The 19,631-nt window shown below is 45.5% G+C and overlaps 1 protein-coding gene across 10 annotated transcripts in view; it reads left to right on the plus strand.

Moving 5' to 3' along the window:
* Positions 1-19,631, plus strand: part of KIF23 (kinesin family member 23) — a 203,697-nt gene that overhangs the window by 11,490 nt on the left and 172,576 nt on the right. For all 10 annotated transcript variants that reach the window (XM_033920429.1, XM_033920430.1, XM_033920431.1 and 7 more), the window contains exons 3-4: positions 1,266-1,394; positions 3,104-3,209. In XM_033920429.1, the coding sequence (XP_033776320.1) occupies positions 1,266-1,394; positions 3,104-3,209 (235 nt within the window). The remainder of the gene's footprint in view (positions 1-1,265; positions 1,395-3,103; positions 3,210-19,631) is intronic.

Consider the following 19,631-nt stretch of genomic DNA (forward strand, 5'->3'; position numbering starts at 1 on the left):
GGACTGGGTAGCATTCCAGTAACTCATGTCTTTAAGGAAATGCCATATTTTTCCTGTAAAAATAGCCTTGCAGCCCCTTACTTGTTCCATCCTGCAGGGAATGTATGGAAAGAGAGAGGTGCAAAGTTTTTTTTTATAAATGGTGAAGGCTGGCCCTCAGGCTCTATTGTAATATGAGTTTGATTCCTCATTTAGAATATTGTGTACAATTATGGAGTGTGTGGCGCAGTGGTTAAAGCTACCTCTCAGCACCCTGAGGTGGGTTCAAACCCACGCTGCTCCTTGTGACCCTGGGCAAGTCACTTAATCCCCCCATTGCCCCAGATACATTAGCTAGATTGTGAGGCCGCCAGGACAGACAGGGAAAAATGCTTGAGTACCTGAATAAATTCATGTAAACCGTTCTGAGCTCCCCTGGGAGAACGGTCCAGAGGAAGGCTACTAAAATGGTCATAAGGAGTATGGGGACAGACTTAAAGATCTCAATATGTATACTTTAGACTAGTGGAAAGGCGGGAGAGGGGAGATATGATAGAGACATTTAAATACCATGTTTCCCCGAAAATAAGCCCTAGCATCATTTTCGGGGTAGATCTTAATATAAGCCCTACCCTGAGATTCACTGGCAACTCTTCAAACCCCCCCCCCCCCCAGCACAGCCGAACCCCTGCTGACCCTCTACCCTTCCCTCCCTACTGACCACGAGCGAGCCCTACCTTCATCCAAAGCAGTGTCGGACCGGCAGCATTCTAAAGAGGCTGCTTGGCCTTGTCTGTTGGGTATTTCACTCTGCCGCATTACTGATGATGTCATCAGTAACATGGCAGAGTGAAATTCCCGACGGACAAAGCCAAGCAGCCTGTTTAGAGTGCTGCCGGCTCGACGCTGCTTCAGATGAATATTTTACAGCTGAACAAACTCTTCCCCCCCCCCCCCCCGAGTGCCTTAAGGTCCATCTTAGGACTATCAAATTGTTTTAAACATTAATAAAGTAGCAAGGTATTGTAGCGTGTGGGACCAGTAACTGAAAATTTCTTTGGATTATTCAATCTTGGTTTCCTCCCAACATAACAGTCTGGTAAAATCACGTTTGAGTATGCCCATCCACTCTCAATCTAATCTAAATAGGAATAATGGCTGACATTTCTATCACTAGTGTTATGTGATGATCATACGTCCTGATCTAATGACCAAAGAATGCATCGTTTTGTATAAGCATTTGGAGATTTGCCTAGGGAACATATGAACAGCTGCTGTTTCTGCAGGTTTACTGTCGTGTGCGGCCACTCGGTTCTCAGGATCAAGAATGTTGCATTGAGGTCATCAATGAAACCACTGTCCAGCTGCATCCACCTGAAGGGACCCGAGTAAATCGCAACGGTGAATATAAAGAAGTGAGTATATGCGCTGCTGTTCCACCTCTCCTCAACTTCGCTTGTATGTCCTGGTTTTGTGTTGCCCCAATCTATTTTCTATTTTAGCCTTTTTAATTATGTACACCGCTTAGATAATATGTAAGCAATATATCAAATTTTAATAAACTTGAAAGGAACCCTTTTTTCTATTCGTTGCTTAAGATATCCCCACTGTATCCTTTTTCTAAGGGCTCCTTTTTTTCCTTCTGGGAGTGAGTGCTGGGGATTGCATAGAAAATCTTAAGTGTTTTGCATAAGGGAGGGGACAGATATATGCAGTAATGGCCCTAAAAACAGGTACAAAAGGGATTGTAGGGTGATGGAGGTGTTTACAATATAAATAGGTTTTAGGAGGGAGCAGAATACAAAAGGACATTCTCCTCCATGATCCCTAGCTATATGAGCCTGATTTTCAAGCATTGCCCCAGGTACATTAGATAGATTGTGAGCCCACTGGGACCTGCTTTGAGTGTGGTTTTATGTCCCAGTCCCTTCCCCCCCTTAATAGATTACCAGCAGTGAGAGTGAAAGCTTTTCAGGGGTACAAAATGTGACTGAAAAAGTTGTGGTAGTGTGGCAGCTGCAGTATTTGGTGGAGAAATTAGATCTTATCGGTTAATTTTCTTCACCTGACCAATGGATGGATTCAGAGATATAAAATAGTTTTCTGTGATTTCACCCCTCAGTATTTTGACTGTTACCACTTAAGGAGTCATACTTAAAGTACTCTCGTCTATATATTGTATTTCAGTTTTGGAAAGAGTAACCTGATTACAAGAAAAATTGGGTCTCGGAATCTTAATACATAGAAACACGATGGCAGTTAAAGGCCAAGTGGCTCATCTAGTCTGCCCATCTGCAGTAACCATTAGCTCTCTTTATCACTCCCAGTGTCGTGTTCATCAGAGATTGTTGGGGAGAGCTGTCATCGGCGGTGGGGGGGCTTTTTTTTATGGGACAATTTATTTTGTGTATGTAACGCACACAAAATCTGTCTGTGTCATTGAGAAAAAAAGAGTGATAAGGCAGATAGGGTAGGGGTAGGGGACTAAAGAGGGAATGACAAACAGATCTGAGTGCTTTGCAAGTGGATTGGAATTAGAATTTGAAAGTAGCTTCAAAAAAGTGGGCCAGAGATGGAGCCTGATGTACCTGTGTCCTCCCCACATCTTCAACAGACATCTGTAGCCCTGGGAGCATTGCTTTTATCTTTAATACTGGAACAACTTTTGACTGTTAACCATCATGACCATTGAAGTTGCCTTAGCGTCAACAAAAATAGCATTCTACTCCTTTAGTGAACTCTTCTTTTCCCAGCACAACAAAAAACTATATTGGTAAGAAAACATTATTTAACTATTTAAGCTCAAGTCCTCCTAAAGGATCCAAGATTTTAAATTAGCGAAAAATTAAAATTATAGAAGTTATTTTTGCAAGATGTTCAAAGCATTATTTTGTTTTATGACTATTGCTTTCTGTACAAGTGTTTAGCTTGATTTAAATTGAAAATTAATAAAGAAATAAAATATATAAAAAAAAACTATATTGGTTATTTATTTAAAAGTGAGATGAATTATTTTAATTTTTAATTTGCAACTGATTTTATAGAGAATCTTTTTTTGCTAAGGACTACCTTACCTCAAGCCAGTGGAAGTTTGGCACTAATTCTTGGCCTCCTTCTTTTGCAGACTCAGTATTCATTTAAGCAAGTGTTTGGAACTCGGGTCGCGCAGAAAGAGCTTTTTGATGTTGTGGCTAAACCTCTGGTGGAAGACCTCATTCATGGGAGGAACGGTAGGCTATTACTACTTGATTTTTTGTTCATGCATTTTACATACATTGACTTTTTAATTAAGGAATGTTTTATAGATTACAGGCATCTATTGATCCTGGAAGAAATCTGTGCAAAAGCTTTGAAAACTCTGCCCGCTTTATTTTTTTGTGCTGAATTACCTTATCAGAAGGTTTAGTTTCTTCCTGCCCAAGACTTGACATCCTCTCTTCTTCAGCTTTCTTTTGTTTGCCTTGATTCTGTCAGCTCTTTCTATCCCCAGATTAGCTTGAATCCCTCCTTTTTGCTTGTTCTCCCTTCTTCCTGCAAATTTCATCCCTTAGTATTTTTCCCTCTCTGCTCCCCTATTCTTTCTCCTTGCAAACACCATTCTTTATCGTCCCTCCAGACCTGCACAGCACTGATGGGTTATAACGCAATTCTACCAGCAGGTGGAGACTTGAGACACAAACTTTTTGCTGTAGTACAAGTGGGCTGTGCAGTCCCAAGTACAGTCTGTCTGTTCTCAGTCTCCAGCAGGTGGAGGTGGGAAGCCTGTGCAGTCTTTACCTGGCTTAGTGTAGGGTAGTTGGATTTTGTTTAAATTGGCCTTCTTGGCAGGTTATTCTGTCTATGTTGGACACCTTTCTGGGATACTTTAACACCACGAGCTCGTAGTCACTTGTTAAATGTATGATTATTTTATTGAGCTTGTACTGGAGTGGATTTTATGTTGCATTTCCTTTCTGTTAGGGTTGTGGGAGGGGGAGGGGGTGATGGTATAGGATTATGGTGAATTTGAGCTGTACTTTGGTATCCATGATTATTGTTGTACACCATGTACTATTGCTGTGGTTGTTATTCTTTTTTGAAAACTAATAAAACATATTTCTCAAAAAAAAAAAAAATTGGCCTTCTTGTCTCTGTGGTCCGGATTGAGCTTGGGGGACCCTTTCAGGGGTCCATCCAACCTCAGGGGTGCCACACTTAACTGGTCGAGTCCTTCCTCTCCCATTTCCCCCACCTCCCCCAAACTTTTACTGTAGAGGTGCCACCAAATACTGGCAAGGCATATAGCTTTGAGAGCTAGTGGGGTTTGTTCAATTGTCCCTTACAGTTATATTGAGAAGAAAAAAATCCTGATGCTGTGCCGGTCTGAAGGGAAGCCTTCAATTGAGGTAAATTGTATTTAATTGCTAACTGACACTTTTATTTTTCAGCTACTAGCAGTTTTCGCAATGATCACTTTTAAAGGGACAGAGTGCTCATTATGTTTACACTGTGAGGTTGTTGCAGCTGGCCTGTGTTTGCGGTGTGCCCGCTGCCACAAAGGGGAATCCTCATCGGCTTCGGATACCAGCAAGCAGGGGTCCCCTTCGTGAGTGCTTCGCACATCGGCAGCAGGCAGGGGGGGAAGCCTGGGCTTCCCTTACCACCCACGCAGGGATTTCCCCAGCTGCTGACGGTCAGGGAAAAAAGGTTTTCCATAATGCAGATACTGCTGGAGACTCCCTTACTGCTGCTGCCAGCTTGCCTGCAATAGCGGCCTGGGCGGTTCAGGCCTCTTTGCCGCTGCAGGCCTCGGGAGTTTTTTTCAGCAGGTCTTGTGCCGGTATTGGCGAGAAGCTCCTCCATTTTGTCAGAGGGTGAGTCAAACTATATGGCTTAACTCCAAGATTCAAATTGGCGGATTTAAGGTCATCTGGAAGCATTGGGTGATGACACGTATAAGAACTCTAGACTATGTCATATCTAATGGTAAATAATAATAATAATAATAATTTATTTCTTTTATATCACTATACTGTGAGGTTCGAAGCGGTTTACAATAAAGATACAAAAGAGATGCAATAAAATAAAATAAATGAAGAAAAGTACTTAGAAATTCCCTGACTGTCCTGAAGGCACACAATCTAGCTAAAGTACCTGAGAAAATAATTATTAGACTATGAAGCTAGAATAGATAAAGACAAAGATAAATACATAGGATGTTTTTATTTTCTGGAAACATTATAAAGAAATTATTTCTAGTTACATTACAAAGAGAGTTACAATTACATAGGCAGTACTTAACATAGTAAATTATATATCATTGAAAAATTAAATCTGGTTACATTACTTAGAGGCTTGACTGATTTCTTTTTTTTTTTTTTTTTATAATTCTTTATTCATTTTAAAACTTTCATCAAGTGTACAAAAATTGCAACACAATAACATAGATTTAACCACTTGTACATCTTATCATTATAACGTATAGTTGTAAATATAACCCTCCCTCTCCCATCCTGAAATCCTTTTAGTAATTTTTATTTTACATGTAATAGAAACCCTCCCCCACCCCACCCTTATCTTACATATTAAATATAAAAATATTAGGAAAATGGCATCAATCATGACAAAAGGACGTTAATGGTTCCCAAATTTTAATGAAGTTTTTATAATTTCCATTTTGCACCGCTATTGATCTTTCCATTCTGTATATGTGGCAAACTGAATTCCACCAAAATTTAAAATTGAGCCTACTATGGTCTTTCCAGTTATTAGTAATATGTTGAATGGCTACTCCGGTCAAAATCAATAAAAGTTTGTTATTACACATTGATATCTGACTCTTTTTTCTCATAGACATACCAAAAAGTACAGTATCATAAGTTAATGCTACGTGATTTTCCAATAAACAATTTACTTGATCCCAGATTGAGTTCCAAAAGGCTAAGATATGGGGACAATAGAACAAAAGATGATCTAAAGTCCCTATATCCAGATTACAATGCCAGCATCTATTAGACAAAGAACTATTTAACTTTTGCAATCTAACTGGGGTCCAAAAAGCTCTATGTAACAAAAAAAACCAAGTTTGTTTCATAGGCGCTGACAAGAAGCAACAAACCGCTATGTAAAATCAGTAAGTAAACGGCGAAGGAACAATAAGCCACAGTGGTTTACTGCGGAGATCTCAGACCTGATCAAGGAGAAGAAAAAAGCATTCATCTCTTACAAACAATCAGGGAAGCAGGACTCTAGAGCAGACTACCTGGCCAAATCAAAAGCCGTCAAAACAGCAGTCAGGGAGGCTAAATTCCTCATGGAGGAGTCTCTAGCAAAGAACATCCAGAAGGGAGATAAATCCTTCTTCAGGTATATCAGTGATAGAAGAAAAAACTCAGGCGGGATTGTACGTCTTAGGAAACCAGACGGAGACTATGTGGAAAAGGATTCGGAAAAAGCCCAACTATTAAATGAATACTTCTGCTCAGTCTTCACCCGAGAAGCGCCAGGGCTCGGCCCTCAGCTACAGACAAGGGTTGGCTCAGTTGACCCGTTTAGTAACTTTGAGTTTACGCCCAGCAGTGTCTACGGTGAGCTGTCAAAGCTCAAGGTTAACAAAGCAATGGGGCTGGACAACCTGCACCCCAGGGTGCTTAGGGAGCTGAGTGATGTCTTGGCGGAGCCACTGTCCGCGCTTTTAAACCTCTCCCTTAGTACAGGCAGCGTCCCGTTGGACTGGAGGACGGCTAACGTCATTCCACTCCACAAGAAAGGCTCAAAGATGGAGACAGCAAACTACAGACCAGTGAGTCTAACATCAATAGTGAGCAAACTAATGGAAACTCTAATCAAACACCAATTAGATAAGATCCTGGATGAGGAGAATCTACGGGATCCCCGACAACATGGATTTACTAAGGGGAGATCCTGCCAATCCAACCTGATCAGCTTCTTTGACTGGGTAACGGGGAAGCTGGATATTGGGGAGTCCCTGGACATCGTGTACCTGGACTTTAGCAAAGCATTCGATAGCGTACCACACCGCAGGTTACTGAGCAAGATGAGTTCTATAGGATTAGGTAACACATTGACGAAATGGGTTGGGAGCTGGCTTGGAGGTAGGCTCCAAAGGGTGGTGGTGAACGGCACCCCCTCCGAAATGACGGAGGTGATTAGTGGAGTACCACAGGGCTCAGTCTTGGGCCCAATCCTATTCAACATCTTTATAAGAGATTTGGCAGAAGGGCTTCGAGGTAAAATAACATTATTCGCTGATGACGCCAAACTGAGTAATGTAGTGGGCAAATGCACAACAGACGAAGATTCAGTGCCCGACAACATGATGCACGACCTACTCCTACTGGAGCGATGGTCTAGGACATGGCAACTCAACTTCAATGCCAAAAAATGCAAAGTTATGCACCTGGGCAGCCAGAATCCATGCAAGTCTTATACCCTTAATGGCGAGATCCTAGCAAAAACGGTAGCAGAACGAGACTTGGGGGTAATCGTCAGTGAGGACATGAAGTCTGCCAATCAAGTGGAGCAGGCTTCGTCCAAGGCAAGACAAATCATGGGCTGCATACGAAGGGGTTTCGTCAGTCGTAAGGCGGAAGTCATTATGCCATTGTATAGATCCATGGTGAGGCCCCACCTGGAATACTGTGTGCAATTCTGGAGGCCGCATTATCGCAAGGATGTGCTGAGACTGGAGTCGGTGCAAAGAATGGCCACCCGGATGGTCTCGGGACTCAAGGATCTACCATACGAAAAACGGCTTGACAAATTACAGCTATACTCGCTCGAGGAGCGCAGAGAGAGTGGGGACATGATCGAGACGTTCAAGTATCTTACGGGCTGCATCGAGGCGGAGGAAGATATCTTCTTTTTCAAGGGTCCCACGACAACAAGAGGGCATCCGTTGAAAATCAGGGGCGGGAAACTACGAGGTGACACCAGGAAATTCTTTTTCACTGAAAGAGTGGTTGATCGCTGGAATAGTCTTCCATCCACTACAGGTGATTGAGGCCAGCAGCGTGCCTGATTTTAAGGCCAAATGGGATCGGCACATGGGATCTATTCACAGGGCAAAGGTAGGGGAGGGACATTAAGGTGGGCAGACTAGATGGGCCATGGGCCCTTATCTGCCGTCTATTTCTATGTTTCTATTGTACATCTCATTCTCCAAGACCAAATTTGTGGCATTGAGATGCTGAAATATCATGCTTAATCTCAATGCTCCAAATATCCCTAAGAGTATTTTAGGCTTGACTGATTTCAATACGATGATTAAGTAGATGATTTAGTAGAAGATGTTAGGAGTCATGTTGATTAAATGGAATTCCGGTTACTTTATTAGGACATTGAGAAGAAGGTACCAGGTAGTAGACTATACTTGGGGATATTATAGAAAGGATAGGGGAAGGAAGAGTTTAAGTAGGTTGAATATACCTTATAAATAGGAGAGTTTTGATTTCTTTGCGGAATACTTTGAGGTCAGATGTTGTAGTTAACAATTTAGAGATGGAAAGATCATAGTAGGCTGAATTTTAATTTTTGGTGGAATTCATTATGTCACATATATAGAATGGAAAGATCAATAGCGATACAAAATGGAAATTATTAAAATTTGGGAGCCATTAACGTCTTTTTGTCTTGATTAAATGCCATTTTTCTATTAGTTATACACCATATAGTATTGGGAGGGGGGAGGGATACAAATATAGGTTTCTTATTATGAATGAAGGGCTTTGAGGGAGGGTAGGGAGAGGGTTACATTTGTATTTTTAGATTATAATGATAAGATATGCAAGTGCTCTGATTAATTGTTTCAAGTTTCAAGTTTATTAGGATTTTATATACCGTCTATCAAGGTTATCTAAGCGGTTTTTTTACAATCAGGTATTCAAGCATTTTCCCTATCTGTCCCGGCGGGCTTACAATCTATCTAACGTACCTGGGGCTATGGAGGATTAAGTGACTTGCCCAGGGTCACAAGGAGCAGTGCGGGGTTTGAACCCACAACCCCAGGGTGCTGAGGCTGTAGATCCAACCACTGCACCACACACTCCTCCTCCACAAGTTCCAGTTGTGTTTATTATGATTGTTGTACACTTGATGAAAGTTTTAAAAATGAATAAAGAATTACAAAAAAAAAATAGAGATGGAAGATTCAATTTTTGCTGCATGTGTTGCTAGGAGGTTATCATATAGCTTTTTGCGCTGAGTGCCTTTGAGTGGTGGGTAGGAGAATAGGGTCTGTGATCTCCTAGTTCTTGTTGGAAGTAGACGATTTAGGCGATTGCATAGATAGGTGGGTGCCGTACCGTAGATTACTTTAAAGAGTATATAGTATAGTTTGAATTGAATTCTAGCTCGAATCGGTAGTCAATGTGATTCTAGGTAGGCATTAGTGATATGGTCAAATTTTCCGAGAGAATAAATTAGCCTGAGAGCTGTATTCTGAACTGTCTGTAGTTGTTTGATCATATTAATGGGGCAAAGCAAATAGAGAATATTGCAGTAGTCTACTAGACCTAGTACAAGGGATTGAACAATGATCCTATAATCTTTATCAAAGTATTTTCTAATTTTTCTTAGGTTGCGCATTGTGAAGAATGCTTTTTGGGTAGTTTTATTTAATTGAGTCTGCATAGTACAACATCTGTCTATTAACACACCCAGAATTTTAAGTGAAATGTTGATTGTTTTAATTTCCAGTTCTGTTATGGATGGGTTTTTGTCTGTTTCTACATGAGGAATTTGGTTTTGTCTGCATTTAACTTCAATTTGTGGTTGGTCATCCATTTTTTTCTACTTCCTCCAAAATTATTTCCAGGTGACTAGATGAGATGTGGTCTTGGGTATCATAGGGGAGGAGAATGGTAATGTCGTCTGCATAGCTGAAAGATGTTACGTTTAAAATATCTAAGGTGGTGCCGAGAGAGGATATAAAGAGATTAAATAGAATGGGTGAGAGTGGAGACCCCTGAGGCACTCCGCAAGGGTTAGACCATGGATCTGATTTAACATCTTTTAGTTTGACTATAAGTTCTTGTTTTGAGGAATCCTTGGAACCAGTTATAGACCATGCCAGAAATCCCAATGGCATCTAATATCTGGAGTAGAATGGTGTGGTCAACAAGATCAAAAGCGGTGGAGAGATCTAGTTGGATTATTAGGATCTTGCGTCCTTGGCTGAGGAACTGTCGAGCTATGTCGAGCAGTGTTGCTAGCAGGGTTTCCGTGCTATGACTTGTTCTGAATCCAGATTGAGAGGAATGTAGTATATTGTGGTCATCTAGGTAATTGGTGAGGTACTGTGCTGTAAGACCTTCAGTCAGTTTGACATACAGTGGGATTGAGGCGATGGGTCTGTAATTGTTAGGAATATCTAAAGGACCTTTTTGATCTTTCAGTAGAGGGGTGATTATAATCTCGCCTAGTTCTTGTGGGAATTGACCTTCATTGAGTGTAGTTTGAATCCATTGCATGAGGCTAGTTTTGAACTTAAGGGATGCATTTGTAAGAAGATAAGATGGACAGTTATTCAGGTCGCATGATGTATGGCTATATTTTTTGTATATTTGGTTCAAGTCGGACCATTGTAGAGTTGGGAAGGTGGTCCAAGTTCTATCTGCAATTATGGCTTCTTCTATTGAGGGGGGTTGATTGTATCTCATCTAGGTTGGTTGAAGAGTTGTTGAAGGTAGTTCTAATTGTGGAGATCTTGTGTTTGAAATAAACAGCTTGATTTTTCAGTTGCAACATAAATTTGGTCTTGAAAAATCCCAAAGTTTTTTTAGATGGTTCCAACGGAAGCAGGCCATACAGGCGGGGTTCCCTGAATGGAAAAATCTTAATAATCAATATAGTTTGGAGTTCTTATGCTTTCAGGTGGACTTCCTGGGACACCAGGCTGTACAGTGGTATAAATTGATATCTGGATTTATGAATAAAAAAACAAAGACTGGTCTTCGGGACATTTGGATCATTGAGATCAAGCATCAAATTACTGCGTCTCAATGGCCAAGAATTTGGTCTTGGAGGATAAGATGTACAATGTTGGCATCTATGAGACAAACTTGTTTTTTTCTGTTACATAGAGCATTCCGGACCCCTGCTCGTTTACAAAAATTGGATAGCTCTAAGTCTAATAGATGTTGGCATTGTCTTCTTGAAGCAGGGACTTTAGATCCTTTATTATTCTATTGTCCATTTATTTTAGCTTTTTGGAAATTGATATGGGGATAAATAAATTGTTTATTAGAAAATCCGGTGGCTTTATCATATGATACTATATTATTTGGAATGTCAATGAGGAAGAAAAGTCAAATTTTTTCAAAAAATAATAAGCTCATACTTATGACAGGAGTTGCCATTCAACAGATTACATTTAATTGGAAAAACTGGAGCAGATTAAATTATAGTTTCTGGTGGAATTCTCTGTGTCATACATATGAGATGGAAAGAATACTAGCCACACAGAAAGGAAATTTTAATAAATTTCAGGAGGTTTGGGGACCATTAATAGAATATTGTATTGAGTAAGTAACATTTTTCCCTTATTGGTACGATTGCAAAGTGTGGGGTGGGGGGAGGGATTTCTAATCTTATATTCTATTTTAGAATATTAGAAAGATTGTATATAAGTATTATATGATTTATGTAGTTACATATGAAATAATAAGGTTGGGAGGGAGGGTTTAAATATTATTAATTTAGATTGATTATGATAGATAATCAAGTGATATTGTATAAATTCAAATGATATATTATGATGCACTTGTAAAAATGAATGTTAAAATGAATAAAGAATTTATAAATAAATTATATTCCGCATATCCTGCAATTCTATGCGGAGTACAATAAGACATCCAAAAGAGAAATAACAAATTACAACCTTCACATATAACACATTTCTTTAGCACTCTCCAGACCAGTAGAAGTTAATCTTTACGAAATGGTATATATCCAATCATGACCAGTAGGTGGAGACTGAAAACAAAACTGGAATAGTACCTAAGATATCCCCTTCTCTATTCTTAACAGTCTACTTCAGTCTACAGCAGGTGTGAGTGATCTGTACCCATTTCCCTTGGTAGGGCTGTTGGTATTTGTTTAGAAGGTTTCTAGTCCCTGTTTTTGGCCGGACAGAGCTTGGGCGGGCCCTGTTTGGGGGTCTGTCCGACCTCGGGGGTCTCAAACCAGGCGGGTCTCAAGCGGGGTCCCTCCCCCCACTTCCTCCACCTCCCCACATTTTTTAGAGGAGCCTCAGCAGTAAGCCTTGCCCCTTAAATCAAGCAAGGCCTATTGCTTTGAGAGCCTGTGGAGTCTGTTCTGTAAAAAAAAAAAAAAAATCCCGAGGTAGTGCCAGTCTGCAGGGTTGCTTCCCTGTCAATTTACTATATTTTACTGTATTTTTGCACTAACCAGCACTTTTCTTCTAGCTAAGTCACGTACAGAGCAATTGTGTCCTTCTCCAGGGGAGTGGGACACAATTTGGTCTAGCCGTGAGGCATTCGCAGCCGGCCTGAACTCGGTGGTTTGGGCCGGTGAGGTGGTGGAGCTTCGACGGCAGCGGCTGCAGGCGTCCAGAGCTCCTCGGCCTTAGTGCCTCGTGAGCCGGTTGAAGGCAGTGAGGCAGCTGATTCCCTCTCAGGTGATTTTTCAACAGCTGATGCCGACTTGGCCTGCTTTAGCGTCTGGGACAGTTTTGGATTCCCAGCTGCTACAGGCCCTGAAGGAGTTATTTTTGGCGGGATCTTCGCCATTTTGACAGACATTTCCCTCCATTTTGTCTGGAACCTCAGGTGACCTTCCCCCTGTTTTGCAAACACAGGGGAAGGTTTCAGCTGGGACCCCTGCTGGGGCAGGGAGTCCCTAGGGTCCTCCGGGGTTTTTTTCCCCTCTGATTTAATTTCTTTCTTTGTGCAGACAGTTGGAGGTCCCATGTGCGCCCGGGGGGTTTCGGGGGTAGTTTTTTCCTTCCGCACCCCTTGTGGTTTTTGCCTCCCTCTTTTCGTTTGGTGTCCCCTCTTCCTCCTCCCTCATCCAAGCCCTGGGGGGGGGGGGGGGGCTTGGATTGCAGATTGGTGGTCAGAGGATGAGGACCTGGGTGCTTTGGCAGGCTTCCAGGATCCTCTAGGGGGGACAGCCGCTGGCAGCGGGGCATCAGGTTTCCCATCTTCGGCGCAGAGACGTCCGTGGTGTGCCTTTTATTCAGAGGGATGCACTTTTAGACCTGATTTAGCAGGTCTCTTCGGTGTTGCGCCACCGGAGACCCCATGTAGGGGGGGCCCCTCTGCTTTTGCTCTTTTCCTGTGCATCAGGATTTTCGGGATATTGTGCTGGCGCAGAGGAATTCGACGGGGGCGCCTTTTCGGTTGATGTGCACCCTGGCTTGTTGGTATCCCATCCCGGTGGAGGATAGGGCTACCTTATTTTTGCCAGTTGTGGATGCGGTGGTCTCGGAGATTGCTAAGTGGCATACCGTGCCTGTTGCGGGTGGTTCTGCCCTTAGGGTCTCTGGGTAGCATATGTTAGAGACACTTCTTAAGCAGAATTTAGATGTCTCTGCCTTGGGGGTCCAGGCGGCTATTTGTGTGGGGCTGGTGGCTTGCGCCATGTTTCGGTGGTCTGAGCGTGTCCTGGATCGTGAGTCTGATGACTGGTTCTTAGTGGATCAGGAGATGGCGAAGATTGAGATGGCTGCCTCGTTCCTCTCAGATGACTCTTTATGCCTTGGTGTGGCCTGCGGCTAAGTCTGGAGCTTTTGGTGGCCGCGCGTCTTACTTGTGGCTTCGCGCTCGGTCGGCGGTTGCCGCATCCAAAACTAAACTTCCAAAATTTCCCTTTCGGGGTCGTTTTTGTTTGGGGAGGACTTAGATAAGTTGGTTCAGACTCTGATGGACTCTAAGGTGCCCCATCTGCCTGAGGACCGTGCCTGCCCAGCGTCTTGATGTGGCACTGCCCGGGGCGTCTGCGGGAATTTTGCCAGTTTCGCCCTGGGCGTGGGGCTGCTTCTTTCCAGGCTTCCGATTTTTCCCCAGGGTCAGTTGGCTCAGCGTATGCAGTCCTTTTGGGGGAGCCCGTTGGGGGGGCTGGGAGTCCTCCCGCTGGTTCCCCCGCTGCCTGTCCTGCACGATGGCTCTTTGCTGACGCCCCTTTGGTTCTGGTGGGTGCCTGGATGTGCAACTTGTTTCCCAATTGGACCGATCAGTGGGTCCTGGATGTGGTGCGGGACAGTTATGCTCTAGAGTTTGCCGCTCTCTGCCAGATCATATCTAGCCTCTCCGTGTCAGGCGGCATGGTCGATGATAGCCTTTCGCCAGACCCTTCAGTGCTTGCTAGATCTCAAAGCGGTTGTTCCAGTGTTTCCTTAAGAGTGTGGTACCGGCTGGTATGCCATTTCCCTAGCAACAGCAGCAGATGAATCAAGAGACCAATGGGATAGCACACATCTACCAGCAGACGGAGATAGAGAATGGGGGGGGGGGAGGATGCCGGTTCGCAGGGGGGATGCCGATCGGATTGAAAAAAAAAGTTGTAAAACGCGCTCACACGTATAACGCGCACGGTTTGTAAAATCGTGTATAACGTGCGCGTTATATTGTGAAAATACGGTACTCTTTATTTTATATGATAAAAATTATAAAATCCCTCCCCCAACCTTTCCTTCTTATTGCATTTATAATGGAAAAATGGTGTTTATTCATTACAATATCTTGTCAATGGCACCCAGATTTTATTAAAATTATTATAATTCCCTCTTTGTATAGCAATTGCTCTTTCCATTTTATAGATGTGACATAATGAATTCCACTAGAAGCAATAATTGAGCCTATTCCAGTTCTTCCAATTAAATGTGATTTGTTGTATGGCGACTCCTGTCATGATCAATAAAAGCTTATTATTGTTAGACGAAATTTGACTCTCTGCCCTCATTGATATTCCGAATAGAATTGTATCATAAGATAATGCCACATGGTTTTCCAATAAACAATTTATTTGATCCCCAAATAAATTATCTAGAGTCCCTACTTCGAGATTACAATGCCAGCATCTATTAGACTTAGAGCTATTCAACTTTTGTAATCTAATTGGGGTCCAAAAAGCTCTATGTAAGAGAAAAAACCAAAAATTTGTACTTTTAACAGAATTAGATTTTTTAAAAAAAATTATAATTGGCCCAGGACAAGCAGGCAGCATATTCTCATATGTGGGTGATGTCATCCACGGAGCCCCGACGCGGACAGCTTTTCAAGCAAACTTGATTGAAGATTCAAATTTGTTGTGCTGCACCACACATGTGTGTGCCTTCCTGCTCCACTAGAGGGCGCATCCACTCCTCGTGGTCTCCAGTTCATTAGTTTCCGCGGAGCCAGTAAGACACTGTTCTTGGTAGCTCCGTCCCAACGTGCCTTCTAGCACCGCAGCTTTGTTGTTTTTCGTACGGAGTCGCTGTGCGTTTTTTTCTTTCCTGCTTGTTTATTGTTTTTGCATAGTTTCGCGTTTTTTTCGACGCCCGGGGGCTCCCGGGTCGTCGTGGCCTTGATTGGCCGCGGCTTTTGCTTTTGCATATGTCCCGGCCCTTATCCGGATTTAAGAAGTGCACCCGGTGTGATCGGCTGCTGTCGATTACCGATCCCCATCGGTGGTGCATCTTGTGCCTGGGGACTGACCATCCTACCGACTCCTGCCCCTTATGCGCTACTTTTCAGGCTCGTGCTCTGCACCGCCGTCAGGCCTGTATGGCGGACCTTTTTGCCGCGGAGCAGGCCTCAGTCTCGGCCCCGGCCTTGACCTCGGCCCTGCCTCAGATGTCCTCGTCCTCGAAGACCTTAAAGTCCTCGACTCCGGGTAAGTCCCCTCTTCCTTTTTCAGGTTCGATGCCAGTGAAGAAGTCCTCCTCGGGGGCTCTAGCAGTGCAAGGGGGGGGGGGTGCCCTGCCTCTGGTCCCAGCTAAGTCCTCCAAGCCTTTGGGGCATGCATCCACCACGCGGGAATACTCGATGTCGAGGTTGCCCTTGGTGGAGTGCACTACGGTGCCCGATATATCTTCGATGCTGTCGGTGCCTGTTTTTCAAGACATGCTCCGAGCCATGATATTCTTGGAGCTCTCCTCGGCGTTGGCCCACCTGCAACCGGCCTCGACCTCGCGTGTGCCGGACCAGCCTGAGCCTCGCGTCGAGGCCCCTCGGGGCAAGGTGCACCGTTCCCGGCGTCTCTCCTCTTCTGACTCCTCGCCCAGGGCCTCAAGGCGTTCCTTGCCCTCGGGGCGCCGGGAGGCGAAGCGCCGGACGAAGCCTGTTTTGATCCCATCCCGGCGACTGGCCAAGCGTGCCCGGGATTCCCCCCCGAGACAGGGTCGATCACCGGCGGTGCGTGCTGCGGGGCCCCTCCTGGTTTCGGAGTTGTCTCTCTCCAATCCCTGGTTGCTTTTGACTCTTCCTCGGTCCGGGGCTCCGGGCCGAGAAGTTTGGACCTCGGTGCCTCGCACTCTGGTCCTTGACCCCGGCTTGCTCCCTAAGCGCGGTGTCCTGGGGTTCGGAGCGCGGGTGAGCTGAAAGGGAACCTCGCTATTCTCGGGAGGCTTCCCCCTCGTTTTCGGCTACCCGGCGGTCCCATTCGACCACCCCTCCTGAGGACCTGGGGCATGCTCGTCCGTCCTCTTTCACGAGGTTCGTGCAGGACATGGGGCGAGCCCTCCATTTGGACCTCCAAACGGGCTCCAAGTATACCAAAGAATTTTTGGAGGAGCTTGACATGCCGTCTCTGCCTCAAGAGTCTCTTCGGCTCCCCGGTGCTCCGGCAGGCCTTTATCCGCAATTTACGCGGTCACTGCGGTTCCGTCCAAGATGGAATCTAAATATCGGACGGTTCCCTGCCCGGGGTTTGAGCGAGCGCAGTTATCTCACCAGTCCTTGCTGGCTGAGTCCTCGCTCAAGAAGTCTCACTCCTCCCGTGTGTCGGTGGCGGTTCCGCTGGGGCGGGAAGGGCAAACTTTAGATAAATTTGGGCGGAGGCTGTACCAGAATTCGATGATGGCGAGTCGTGTCCTGAACTATTCGTTCACGTTCACATCCTATCTCAAATTCCTGGTCTGGTCTTTACCCATCTTCCAGGACGACTTGCCTGCCTCCCGCCGGGTTGCGTTTGGGCAGCTGGTGGATTCTCTGTCCCACCTTCGTCTCCATCTTTTTCATGCGGCCTTTGAGCTATCGTCTCGGGTGTCCGCCTTTGCCATAGCCATTTGCCGGCTGGCGTGGCTTAGGCTGGTTGACATGGATCCTAACCTCCAGGATTGCCTGGCCAATCTTCCCTGTGTGGTGAACGAGCTCTTCGACGACTCCATCGAGGCGGCTACGAAATGCCTTTCGGAGCATGAGCGGTCCTTTGCTTCCCTCGTGCGACCTAAGGCCAAGCTGGCTCCTTCGAGGGCCTATCGTGCTCCTCCGCGGAGGTACCCTCAAAAGTCGACCCCGGCGTTTTCGCCTACCTTGATGACTGGCTGATCAAGGCCTCGTCGAGGGAGGGGGTTATCTCAGCGACCTGACAGACTATTACGTTTCTTCAGGGTCTGGGGTTCGAGGTAAACTTCCCAAAGTCCCAGTTGTGCCCCTCGCAATCCCTACAATTCATCGGGGCCGTGCTGGATACGGTTCGCCTTCGCTCCTTCCTGCCTCATTCTCGGCAGGCGGTTCTTGTCCATCTGAGCGAACAGGTTTCTCAGTTGCCCTCGGTATCAGCGAAGCGAATGATGATTCTCTTGGGCCACATGGCCTCCACCGTCCATGTTACGCCGTTTGCCTGGTTGCACCTTCGGAATCCTCAGTGGACCCTGGCCTCTCAGTGGCGCCAGGACCGGGACCCCGCTTCCTATCTCATCGAGGTGACTCCTTCTTTGAGGCGCTCGCTCCGTTGGTGGACCAACTCTTCCAATCTTTCCAGGGATTTGCTCTTTCTCGCCCCTCCGCATCACAAGGTCCTGACAACGGACTCATCGGAGTATGCTTGGGGGGACTCATCTCGATGGTCTCTGGACCCAGGGTCTGTGGTCAGCAGAGGACCGTCGCTGTCACATCAATCTGTTGGAACTTCGGGCCATTTACTTAGCAGCTGTGACCTTTTGTCATCTGCTTCAGGACCAGGTGGTCCTGGTGCGCAAGGACAGTCAGGTGGCGATATATTATATCAACAAACAAGGGGGCACAGGGTCCCTGTCTCTTTGCAGGGAGGCCCTTCGCCTTTGGGATTGGGCGATTCGTCACAATATTTTTCTTCGTGCGGTTTACATTCAGGGAGATCGAAACTGTCTGGCGGACAAGCTGAGTCGTCTGCTGCAACCACACGAGTGGTCTCTGCATTCCCGGGTCTTGCGTCAGGTGTTCGAGTGGTGGGGGTACCCTCAGACAGACCTGTTCGCTTCCCCCCTCAATCACAAACTGCCTCTCTTTTGTTCCCGGATGTACTCCCCGGATCATCTCGAGGCAGATGCCTTCCTCCTCGCTTGGGAGGGGAAGTTCCTTTACACGTTTCCGCCTTTTCCTCTGATCTTGCGGACGCTGGTGCATCTCAAATCGACGCATGCCACTCTGATCCTGGTTGCTCCTCGGTGGCCTCGACAGCCGTGGTTCTCCCTGCTTCTTCAACTCAGTGTCAGGGAGCCTCTTCTTCTGCCTGTTTTTCCCTCTCTGCTGTCTCAGTCGGGGTTCGCTGTTGCATCCCAATCTGCCATCGCTACATCTGACGGCTTGGTTCCTTTCCACCTGACTCCTTCTGAGCAGTTTTCCCAGTCGGTCAGGGAGGTTTTGGAAGCCTCTCGCAAGTTTTCGACGAGGCTCTGTTATTCCCAGAAGTGGACTAGATTCACTTCCTGGTGTTCTTCCAATCATCTGGAACCTCTGTCTGCTTTTGTGTCCTCGGTTCTGGAGTATTTGCTTCATTTGTCCCAGTCTGGTCTTAAGACAAATTCTATTCGGGTGCATCTTTGTGCGATTGCTGCCTTCCATCAGCAGCTTGATGGGAAGTCCCTCTCTGTTCACCCCCTGGTTTCGCATTTCATGCGGGGGCTTTTGAATGTTCATCCACCTCTCAAGCCTCCTCCTGTGGTTTGGGATCTCAATGTTGTTCTCGCTCAACTTATGAAACCTCCGTTTGAACCTATGGATAAGTCTCCCCTGAAGTTTCTGACTTGGAAGGTTGTCTTCCTGATTGCGCTCACCTCTGCTCGTAGGGTGAGTGAGCTCCAGGCTTTGGTGGCAGATCTGCCTTTTACTGTCTTCCATCATGACATGGTTCTCCGCACTCATCCCAAGTTTTTGCCTAAGGTGGTGTCTGATTTCCATCTCAATCAGTCCATTGTCCTTCCAGTTTTTTTTCCCAAGCCCCATTCTCATCCTGGGGAAGTGGCGCTTCACACTCTTGACTGTAAGAGGGCGTTGGCTTTTTATCTTCAACGCACTCAGTCTCATCGGAAGGTTCCTCAGTTGTTTTTGTCCTTTGATCCCAATCGTTTGGGCCATCCTGTTTCCAAGCGCACCTTGTCGAATTGGTTGGCGGCTTGTATATCCTTCTGCTATGCTCAGGCTGGTCTCGCGCTGCATGGTCGGGTCACGGGACATAAGGTCCGAGCGATGGCAGCTTCTGTCGCTTTCTTCAGGTCCACGCCTATC

The sequence above is a fragment of the Geotrypetes seraphini genome, chromosome 14 (genome assembly GCF_902459505.1).
Source record: "Geotrypetes seraphini chromosome 14, aGeoSer1.1, whole genome shotgun sequence".
Lineage (NCBI taxonomy): Eukaryota > Metazoa > Chordata > Amphibia > Gymnophiona > Dermophiidae > Geotrypetes > Geotrypetes seraphini.